Source organism: Periplaneta americana, chromosome 7 (genome assembly GCF_040183065.1).
Source record: "Periplaneta americana isolate PAMFEO1 chromosome 7, P.americana_PAMFEO1_priV1, whole genome shotgun sequence".
Lineage (NCBI taxonomy): Eukaryota > Metazoa > Arthropoda > Insecta > Blattodea > Blattidae > Periplaneta > Periplaneta americana.
This window is the reverse complement of record NC_091123.1, coordinates 18,479,864-18,492,147: the sequence shown is the minus strand read 5'-3', so window position 1 is coordinate 18,492,147 and position 12,284 is coordinate 18,479,864. Positions and strand designations below refer to the sequence as shown.

The window sequence follows — 12,284 nt, the reverse complement described above, 5'->3', positions numbered from 1 at the left end:
ACGGCCATTATATTGTAATCTTGTAACCTCTCTAACTTGAAATATTTATTTAATGTAAATTTGTACTATCATAGAAAAAATATTGTACGACATACATTCGTGAAGTTATCTTTTGGCCCTCCTATGTAGAACCTTTACGAACTTGTCTCATAAATAACTATTTTAAAATGTTTTTCAACAGAGTGAGGCAAAAATGGTAACTGGATGAAAGAATCGGTTTTAACGGCTAATGGAACTACTGTATAATATCGGACAATAACATGTCCAACGTTTCTCCCATAATTAAAAACAACATATTTCATGCGTGTGACCATTGCATTGACTATGACGGAACATCGGTCCGGTGTTATAATCCCGATGATAGACTCAATATTATTGCGAAGGTGTTGCAGATTTATGGATGTTGTGTGAAGCATTATTGCAAAGGTGTTACAGATTTATGGGTGTTGTGTGAAGTACTATTGCGAAGGTGTTGTAGATTTAGGGGTGTTGTGTGAAGCACTATTGCGAAGGTGTTGCAGATTTATGGATGTTGTGTGAAGCACTATTGCGAAGGTGTTGCAGATTTATGAATGTTGTGTGAAGCATTATTGCGAAGGTGTTGCAGATTTATGGATGTTGTGTAAAACACTATTGCGAAGGTGTTGCAGATTTATGGATGTTGCGTGAAGCATTATTGCGAAGGTGTTGCAGATTTATGGATGTTGTGTGAAGCACTATTGCGAAGGTGTTGCAGATTTATGGATGTTGCGTGAAGCATTATTGCGAAGGTGTTGCAGATTTATGAGTGTTGTGTGAAGCACTATTGCGAAGATGTTGCAGATTTATGGGTGTTGTGTGAAGCACTATTGCGAAGGTGTTGCAGATATATGAGTGTTGTGTGAAGCACTATTGCGAAGGTGTTGCAGATTTATGGGTGTTGTGTGAAGCACTATTGCGAAGGTGTTGCAGATATATGAGTGTTGTGTGAAGCACTATTGCGAAGGTGTTGCAAATTAATGGGTGTTGTGTGAAGCACTATTGCGAAGGGTGTTGCAGATTTATGGGTGTTGTGTGAAGCACTATTGCGAAGGTGTTGCAAATTTATGGATGTTGCGTGAAGCATTATTGCGAAGGTGTTGCAGATTTATGGATGTTGTGTGAAGCACTATTGCGAAGGTGTTGCAGATTTATGGATGTTGCGTGAAGCATTATTGCGAAGGTGTTGCAGATTTATGGATGTTGTGTGAAGCACTATTGCGAAGGTGTTGCAGATTTATGGATGTTGCGTGAAGCATTATTGCGAAAGTGTTGCAGATTTATGGATGTTGTGTGAAGCACTATTGCGAAGGTGTTGCAGATTTATGGATGTTGCGTGAAGCATTATTGCGAAGGTGTTGCAGATTTATGGGTGTTGTGTGAAGCATTATTGCGAAGGTGTTGCAGATTTATGGATGTTGCGTGAAGCATTATTGCGAAGGTGTTGCAGATTTATGGGTGTGTGTGAAGTACTATTGCAAAGGTGTTACAGATTTATGGGTGTTGTGTGAAGCACTATTGCGAAGGTGTTGCAAATTTATGGGTGTTGTGTGAAGCACTATTGCGAAGGTGTTGCAGATATATGAGTGTTGTGTGAAGCACTATTGCGAAGGTGTTGCAGATTTATGGGTGTTGTGTGAAGCACTATTGCGAAGGTGTTGCAGATATATGAGTGTTGTGTGAAGCACTATTGCGAAGGTGTTGCAAATTAATGGGTGTTGTGTGAAGCACTATTGCGAAGGGTGTTGCAGATTTATGGGTATTGTGTGAAGCACTATTGCGAAGGTGTTGCAGATTTTTGGATGTTGGTGTGAAACACTTTCAACATGTACCACAGATATGTGTCACATAACATGAGATCGGGACTACGGGATGAGTAGGAAAAGTCTGTTCCTTATGACACAGTTCCATCTGGAAAGAGTTCCTTTAGCGGTGCTGTGCTATCCTAACCTACTTGTGGAGGTGTTCCTTCTTGCTGAAACACCTGTCGCAAATTCCAGACCAGGAAGGTCACAAAACAACTGCAAATTAGACTGAAAACGGTTAATCACTTGTTCCTTATACATACCCAGTGCTTTTCCTGAAGGATTGCTATACTTTGTCCAACACATGGCATTGTCATTGGTCCTGGTGCTTCGTTGCCTTCTTGATTGCACTGCATTGTGGTTCTTTTCAGACCCTCTGGTACTAAATTACTCAGTCCGACTCAGTATGGTTTTGTTTGGTTCTCTTTGAAAATGTTATTCAAACCCGTGCCTTAAGCTCTCCATGGACAGGATGACCAGGTGTTCGATTTTTGGAGGACATATCCTCCTTTTTAAGCTTTGTCCTCCTGTCTTCCAGGCATTTAAAAATATAACAAAATGTCCGGATGTTGAAATATGTTCAAAATATTCTTCTTTTTAACCTTCTATAACTTTTGTAAAGAGTGTTACCGGTACTTGTAAAAGAAAATATTGAATATCTGTGTCAGAAAATAAAAAAGTCCTTACGAAATAAAATGTACCCGATCTTCTTCTTTTTCTATCATACAAGTAAATTAAACCACAGGTCTGTAGCACCCTCTTGATGTTTTAATTATTATTTATACATATAGTCTATGTTTGATGTGTAATTTTTTTCTCCTATTTGTGTTTCAGAAGAGGGAGATTCCTGTAAATTTAATTTCACGCTTCATGAAGATGTGTCACACCCTGGCAAAGTGATATTGCAGTTCAGTGTATTGCCGAGGTCTTGTAATGTATCTGAGTACAAGTTCGTGCTTATAGAGGAAGAGAGGGTGGACAGTGTGACTTGCAATTCTACCAAGAACAGCGAAAGCAAGAAACGACAAGAAGAGAGGGTGGTCCGTGTTGATGAAAGTGCACCTCAAGCCTGCGGAAGGGTGAGTGTAAATACCATTTCTTTCTTCTAATACGAAAAATTAATTTGCAGTAGGCTTAAAATCTATTTTTTAAAGTGAAATATATATACTGCGTGTTCATTTCAAAGTGTGTCATGGCTCGCTGTATGCCGTCATGTGGCTAGCCGATGAGCCTAGATAATTCAATCTTCCTACACTTCCACAGAGGCGTATTACATATGTGACAGAGAAGTTGCGTATACTAAATGCCAGGTTATGAACCGATTAAACAGGAAGTAGTTGGGTGGGCGAGAGGAAAGTGCGGATTAGAGGGGTAGCCTGTGCAGTGATGACACGAAGTATGGTGGGGCGGAGGGGAGAACGAGAACGGAGCTTTTCATTGGACCTCGCGTGAAAACGTCGTCTGCTAACGAAAATCTGGCAACGGAATCAGGGAGACAGTGTAGCCAGTTCATTTGCAGTACCACGTGCATTACGAGTCGCATTTCGTACCAGCATCATTAGCTCGTGCTTTCTTAAAAACAGTAATTTTAATTACTAATATTGTTGATAGTGTTATCGAGAACTATAGACAGTAGTTATTTTAAACATATCGGTGACAAACGCTGAACATGCTTTGAATCTCGCGACAATATGTGGCAACAGAGCTCAGAAAGAGAGCAACAGAACGTTGCTTCCGGTTTAGTCGGTTCATAACCTGGCTTTTAGTATAGCAAGTACGGCGTTCATTCTGAAGAGTAGCTACTTACTGATACGTACGGTAACACCTATAGTGGCAGGAATGTGAACTGTTTTGAAACACGTACTAAGGTGAGTTTTTTTCTTACTGTCGGGATATGGGGAGAGGGTTAAGACGATTACTTACGTATTTGTTGACATTAACTTGGACGGTCAACATGGACACGGAGCATTTTGATTTGTGTTGTGGAATGTTGCCGTACGCAACCGATGATAACAAATACCCTGCGTACGACTTGCCCGCGCAAAACACAGTTCGAAAGAGGTTATGGTAGCACACAGACTTTACAGACCGCCATCTGTTGCTACGACATTCAAGTTATACCGTACACGTTCTCAAGTTCAGATTGAACGCCTTGATTAATAGGCAACTTCTCTGACATAAAAGCTGAAACTCGCTTCATATCGCTGACTCACAACAGTGACGTCATGACACACTTTGAAATGAACACCCAGTATTTGAATACTTAAAAAGGTACTTTGTTATTTCATTCTAACACAATGTTTGTTAGTTTTCTTAAGACTTTTCTTGAAATTAAATTGTCTCTTTCACCTTTTTCTGTTTGTTCTAAAAACTAGTGTCCCTACAAACTAACATTGCGCCCACAAATCCTTCCGAACCTCCTGTGTCCCTCACCCCCACAGTCGTGGGGAGGATGTCTGCATCGCCGTTCCTGTCTCTCTTATGACTGCTGAGATTTTATGATAGTATTCTTTTCTCTTTTTCAGATGCGGAACGTAACATTTTGGAATGTACAAGAAGGCTGTTACTTTATAGAATATCGTGTAATAAACAATACTAACATAATGAGGGTTGACACATCACGGTATTATCTGTATACCAATTACACGAGAAGGGATGTGCCTTGTAGTCCATATAATAAGATCATCACTGACCAAAGGTAAGTATGCACTGTTACGAAATTATTGCAATAGTTAAAAGTTACAATGAACTGCATAAAGACACAACGCCATATGAAATACCAATATACCTAATCAGTATAACGTCTCCTAAGCGCATTTTCAATCTACCCGCACATTTTTCTGTTAGCTGCAGTGGCGAAGCTCTTAAGAGGTTTTTTAGGCTTAGCCTACCCAAAAAATTTGAATTATACCTAGTAACAGTAGGCCTATAAGTTCGTAATAACGATGTATTATAACACTTGGTTTCACTTCGATCCTTCCATATATTAAGTTCACTGTTGGCAGTCATTCCAGTATGGAGAGTTCAGTGTGAAGCTTGTGACAGAAAGGTTATAAAGGTATGGCTACGACCTTGACTCACAAGCTTGAGGAGTGACCGGGGAGGGGGTATCGATTCTCTTCATCTCCATACAAAATCAGGCTAGCCTCACCTTCACAATAATATATTGCGCTATATTGGTGTTCTGTGAATGTGCTGCGTCGTTGAGTGTTAGTTTAATCAAAAGTGCATGCGTGTGTGTGTGTGTTTTACATATTAATTCTGTATAAAGTGGCTCATACTGAGAGAAAATTGAAGTCATTATTTGTAGAATTAAAAGAGAAACCGTTTTCAAATTGGACATATGAAACAGAATGTGCTTACAAAGATAGGAGATCCACACCACAACTAAATATCAGATGGAAGAAGACAAAATAGAAATTTTCAATTTTCATGGTATAAGAAATATCCTTGATTAACAAACAGGGTGCTATGAGACAAATAAGTTATATTGTTATATTTATATTCTGTTTGGGGGTGAAAATGAGTGGTCATCATCTTCTTGTGGCGTCTGTGCCACAAAAAATGTTGATAGGAAAGCCTAGAAACATCTGCTCTATGAAAAGATACAAGGTAGGCAGACTTTTTCAGCCTACCCAGTATTGTAATCTCCTTATGATCAAATAAGTGGCCTAGAGTTCTATTTTTAACTGTGTTTTCTTAGCCTAAGTTCAGATTTGAACCTGTCATAGGACAGTTTTATCTTCATGATTGTTAATATTACTATTTTGTTTTATTTCCAGGTATCCCCCCAGAATTACTGTAATGAATTCATCTTTGTTGTACATGTTTCAAGTAACTGTTACCGCAGCAGATACGTGTAATGAAGACACAAGTGGTCCAAAAGTTATATGGATTGTGAAACACAACGTAAGTGGCAGTGAGCTGTTTTTATTTACTTTGTTGAAACTGAAGTATGGAGGGTCCTTTCACCTCCCAAAACATACTACTCCTCAGAATTATGCCATCTATACATCAGTTACAATACTACATCCAGCTGCGGCATTTTAGGAGAAGCTATTGAAATTATGATTTAATGAATATTGAGAGCCCCGAGAAAAACCCTCAGAATCTTGGCTTTGTTCACCACAAGTACACTCTGCCATCATCGGGATCTGATCCAGGGTCTGCAGTTATAGTGCCTAAGCCAATGCTCTACCAACTGAGCTACCAAGACGAAAATTAGCATTATAGTTTCGATGCTGATTGATAGATACTAAAAATGCTAAATATAGGCACCCAAAAGGTAATAAATAAGCACTAACAAACTAGATTTGAAGCCATAAACAAATTTAAATTACAATATGTGTAATGCTCTTAGTTAAAATAGAGAGGATATTATAGCAAGGAGTTAAAAAGAAATTGTATTAACTTCATCCCAGCTAGAATTCCTCTTTGTAAACTATGAAACTTGGCCTTGATCCCTGCCCACTTCTCCAGGGGCCTGTTTCTCAAAAATACTAGTTTAGTAGTTGACCAGTTACTAGTTACCAGAGTATATTTCACCAGCTCTAGTAGATTCTGTTTCTCAAACTATTTTACCAGTCTAGTAACTTGTGACAATTTTTCACTAGTCACATGATCTCTTTCACTAGTCAGATGATTGAGTTCATTTGTTTATAGCCATTGGTAGGTATTGTTATTTGAGGTTAGGAGACTAAGTTGTTTGTATTTTGGTTCTTACTTCTCTCTTCTCTTGAAATTCCATCAATTGAAAGCAAATTAACTATACTCAATATGATTAATGACTCGAAGGATATATCATTCGGTGCGTTTTCAAGCATAATAACAAAAATGATAAAGTAAACGACTGGACAAAAAAATTTGTAATATGTGAGGCTATGGAACTGATACTTCAGAACAAAGATTATGCATACGTTAGGGACACTTATTGGCCCAACATTAAGAAAGCAACTTTGACGAGTACCAATTCAAGTTCACAGTATCATAATATGAACACATTATGTAGCTAGTGGGTCTACTGGCGACATGGATGCCACTTATGACTTGAAAAATTCGCTAATTTTTTTTTTTTTTATTTTTTACGTTTGATCTATTCATAAATTAGTGTCGTTCTGTATTTAATTTGTAGGCTAAAGTTGACAATGTCAGAAGAACTGGCAGTGGAGGAGGAAAGCCAGCAAAAATTACTGCAGTTGATGAATTGGTATTAGATTATTAGGAAAAAAATTCTGCATGTGTTGCTGGTCTAGGGCAGAAAAACCAGATGGCATTGGAAAATAATCAACATCCCGATTTGTAGAGCAATTTGTATTTGAAGCTTTGCTGATAATGCATGACTTCTATTTGTTTGTCTTGTTATGACAGGTCCCACTATGTTTAACAACTCTCCAAGCTTTTCAGCACTTTATTTAAACCGTTCATTATATTTAAACAATGCTCCCGTAAAGGAATAATAATTGTTCTTTCTCGATATAGTTTTAGCTCTTCTCACAACAACTTCTTCACTACTTCAATCGGAATCACTAAACCACATATATTAAAAAAATAACTACAATATTTTGTTTTGATTATCTGAGAAAGATTGCCACTGGTAACTGATAATATAGAAATCACCAGTCTTTAGAGTCTTGTAGGAATATTCCTGTTGAATACTAGTATAATCAACTACATTAGCATTTTGAGAAACAGAATCACTTATAAACTGGTGAAATCGACCAATATTACTAGTCTGTGAACTGGTAACTACTACTTTACCCTTGTAGTTTCTAGAAACACAGACTTGTAAAATAAACTAATATTACTACTGTACAGACTAGTATTACTAGTCCATGAGTTTTGAGAAACAGGCCCCTGGAATCTCCTTTAGGCTACCCTCCATCTGGTGCACTAATCCCAGCGACAAATTGTGTGGTACATGTGATTGCAAGTTCTAGCCAATACTGATAAATATTACACAAGGATGAAAATACAACGTAATCTAAAATGGCGAACTTGCACCAATTTACTATTTTCGAGTCCACCACTGTGGAGTAGTGGATAGCACGCCTGACCATGAAACGAGCTGGCCCAGGTTCAAATCCTGGTTGGGACATAATACCTGGTTAGGTTTTTTCTGGGGTTTCCCTTCAACCCAGAACACATGATAAGTCACCTTCAATGCTGGACCCTGACTCATTTCACTGGTATTATCACCATCATCTCACGCAGATGCTAGTTAACCATAGGAGTTGATAAAGCGTGGTAAAATAAATAATTAAAAAAATATTTTCAACTCAGCCTCTAACGGAAATGAGTATTGATTTTTTTGGATAAATCTTTCCCTGGTTCTTGAGGTTTCCTACCTTGGAAGGTATGATAATGATTGTCATTTATAACGTTTCTCTTTCACAATTAGAGGCATATTTGCAAAGCTGCAAAAGTAGTTGACTCAGTGGCGGCTCTTGCTTATTTCTTAAGAGGAGGAAAGAAGTTAACAGCACGAAATGATATTATCTTCTTGAATGAAACATGCTACAAATTAGCCTACATGCATACATGTAAGACCAGGTAGTGTTGGGGTTGGCCTTCCCTTCTGTATAGCAATAATCTGTTCTTGTAAACTGAGTTTCCTAAATTTTACAAAATATACTATGTTTTCACTTCCATTCATTGTTGAATAATTGCACAAAGTAACAATTACAAGGAAATTCACAACCTCGCAGCACACTACAGCATCACACGTGTTGGAAGAGACTACAGCTACTATCATGTAATCGGAGCCGTTTTACGGAAATGGGAATGGGAAGTAATCTGAGGAAAGCGAGAACACTGCACATGCCCAGATGGTCTGTGTTGCCACATGTACATTTTACAAGTTCAGTATCACATGCTTTTGAAGAATATCAGGTCTTGTGGCTGTTGCCCTGTCTAGTAGACAATGAATGGAAGTGAATTTCAGGTGCCAAAAGACCTGCGATACTAACATAGAACTAACTACTTCCTCTTTGTTTTATATAAATCCAACTTTAACTTTCAAATATCCTTGAAAGTTTCAAACCATGAATAGTAACCTATATAAAGTGCAATGAATAATATTTTTTATTTATAATTAAAAAAAAATAGTTTATATGGTATCTTTCATAGCTTTGCGTTAAAACTGTTTTTATTGTGCCTCCTCCTAGATGTGTTATAGTCTGGTTGAATGCAACATCGTTAGATGGCAGCGGTAGCGAGCTTGCTGCACGACTAGTTGGTTTCTATTTCCCACCTATGTGCTGATCTAGAGGAGGATCTCCTCCCTATCCATTCATTTACTTGCTTTAAAAGTTTGCTTCTGATTCTGGCCGCTAGTGCGCTGTTGTCTATGTGTGTTAACTGCAGTAAAGGAGGAATGGATTGACTTTCCTCCACACAAACAATCTTGCATCTTTCTCACAGTTTTCTAGCAGCACATGAGCGTGCGTCGTTTAAAACTCGATCAACCGAGGTTTTCTTATAGCTGAGAACTTAAAAATTATCGAATCTTTCTCGAATTTCAAGGCACATATTTTATTTGGTATTTACTTTAAAAAGAAAAAAAAATGTGAGGAGGACGTTCCTCCCTTCCCTCCCCCGAGGAACCGCCACTGAGTTGACTACCAGTATTGTGAAAGTTACCGAAAATGTATTTATGTTTCTGAATCTCGTACACATAAAAATATATTGTATACCAGTACAACATATTAGAAAATATTGTTTACTTGGTTGATTTTCTAGTTATGTATGCAAATCTTGACTGTTACACATTATTATTATTATTATTATTATTATTATTATTATTATTATTATTATTATTCATGTTTCCTTCCACAGACAACTGGACATCTCGTATGTGATATGAATGACAAAATCTCAAATAGCAGCGTAAGTTGTAGAGAGGTAAGTTTAAAATTGTTTTGATATATTTTTTAAGTTGTAATGTACAGTACCTACATATTTTAGCGTATTTTATTAAGAAAGAGAATTGAAATATTTCAACTGAAGGCCATTGCAGGTGTCATACCTGTGTTGAAGACCACTATATATTACCAGACATTTCTTTACTATAATATTACGAGATTTATTGGCCTCATAGCCATTCTTCAATTGATAAAATGAATCTGCACATTTTCAATTCATACGTAGATTCATAATAATAATGTTTTCTGTTATATTCCTTGTAGTTGTAGTTGCATTTTAACAAGTTTACAATTGCGATGATTCAATTTAATATGTTGATATCCCAAAATCAATGCATTCACTCACTGTTACTATCTCTCGATTACTCTCATTGTTACTGCCTCGTTGTTACTCTTGTCACTGTCTCACTGTCACTCTTGTCACTGTCTCACTGTCACTCTTGTCACTGTCTCACTGTCACTCTTGTCACTGTCACTGTCTCACTGTCCTCTTGTCACTGTCTCGCTGTTACTCTTGTCACTGTCTCACTGTCACTCTTGTCACACTTGTCAGTGTCTCACTGTCCTCTTGTCACTGTCTCGCTGTTACTCTTGTCACTGTCTCACTGTTACTCTTGTCACTGTCTCACTGTCACTCTTGTCACTCCTGTCAGTGTCTCACTGTCCTCTTGTCACTGTCTCGCTGTTACTCTTGTCACTGTCTCACTGTCACTCTTGTCACTATCTCACTGTCACTCTTGTCACTGTCACTCTTGTCACTGTCTCACTGTCCTCTTGTCACTGTCTCGCTGTTACTCTTGTCACTGTTACTCTTGTCACTGTCTCAGTGTCAGATTAAAACATTGGAATTTACACGAATTGAGAGAAATTTACCTCCTAATATTGGTTTTCACTTCTTCCTAAGTAGATACACAGGTACAAATTACTCTTCGTGAGTTTGGTAGATATATTTCTGTTGCATCCAGCTTCTCATCTGTAGTTTCCATTTTCTTATCTATACTGGATCCTCTACTTTTTGTTCCAAAGGTTTGTGAATGCAGTAGACTTTTATACATTCTCTTTTCCTATTTATCCCTATATTTCTCTCTTTATCTCTCTCCTATCATTCTCGATCTCGACAATTCAAAGATATGTTTACCTATAATACTGTTATGATTTTTGTATCATCGACAGCCTTCTTTCCAAATCATAACCTGTTCAGTTCACCCTGTTTCACCAGTATTGAATAACTTATGCATTTAAGAGAGTCGTTAAAGAAAATGGATAGATGGATGGATGGGCTTTCAATTTGATAGTGATGAAGTAACATGCCTTCATTGTTGCAGAGGTATCCTAATACAGAATGTGAGATACATGACCTTCCGAATGGCAACTATTGTTGTTATGTAAGTATAAATTTCTCATGGCCTTTCAAATCTGAAGTAAATGTTAATAGAACTTAATTGGTGCTTATTTAAGTTTTCAAAGCTACATTAGTTTCAGTCAATCAAAGGACACAACGTAAATTTCATAAGGTTTTCAATATCACGGGTGTTTTTTACTTGAATCAGAGGTTTGAATGGACACAAGAAAGGAAATAAACAAATGAAAGTTGTAGAAATTAAACATCTTTTCTCTAAAGTGTTGATGACTACATATACAAAATTGGAAAGGAATCAAATTATTAAGAAATAATTGACCATATGCCTGTCAATTTAACACGAGAAAGACACATAATACGTTTTCCAAAGTGATATAATGTTAAAAGTTGTGTAATCAAGATGTATAAGAACAATTTATTTATTTATTTATTAAAATTTGTTTGAAGAAACGTTTCAATTATCCAACTAAATTAATTTATTCTGAATTTAATGTATTTAATATTGAACAAATTTATAAGTATACGCTGTTAGAATTTTATCATAAAAATCGTAATAAGTTTGTATTACAGACACATAATTATGACACAAGACGAAATATTAATTTAACATTAGTAGAACCTAAATGTCTCACATCTGCTGGTCTAAAGCATAGCTTTAATTTTGGCCCTCGGTTATACAATGCTTTAACTAAATTACACCCAGAACTTCTAACATGTAACCCACTAACATATAACAAGAAAATTAGAAACGTGTTAATATCTTCAATTTGATTAAATAAATTTATAGCCTATGTGTATGAATTAATCAACCTATATTATATTTGTATTCTATAATTTTGAAATATATATAGTCCTACTTTTCACGTGCGATATTATTCTTCTGTAGTGTTAATATTATATCGTCGCCTGAATGCAAGAACCAGGTAACTCGAAATTTGCATTTTTAGTTACCTCTTTTATAGCATAGCAAAAATCACACAAAATGTAATTCAGGATCTAGGTAACTGATCGAACGATACCAGCGACATCTATTTTCCAATATAACAAATAGGTAAAAGAAAACGAGACATATTCCTTAGTGCAATAAATAAGTAAATAAGCAAAGTCACAAAATATGAAAAATCAAGTTACCTAGTTCTTGCATTCAGGCGACGATATTATATAATTCCATTGCCGCTGTAA

General features: G+C 36.8%; 1 protein-coding gene across 2 annotated transcripts in view; it reads left to right on the top strand.

The window, feature by feature from the left end:
• The window catches only part of LOC138702940 (uncharacterized), a 290,852-nt gene that overhangs the window by 247,296 nt on the left and 31,272 nt on the right, over nt 1–12,284 (top strand). For both annotated transcript variants that reach the window (XM_069830353.1, XM_069830354.1), the window contains exons 5-9: nt 2,658–2,902; nt 4,349–4,521; nt 5,606–5,732; nt 9,657–9,722; nt 11,068–11,127. In XM_069830353.1, the coding sequence (XP_069686454.1) occupies nt 2,658–2,902; nt 4,349–4,521; nt 5,606–5,732; nt 9,657–9,722; nt 11,068–11,127 (671 nt within the window). The remainder of the gene's footprint in view (nt 1–2,657; nt 2,903–4,348; nt 4,522–5,605; nt 5,733–9,656; nt 9,723–11,067; nt 11,128–12,284) is intronic.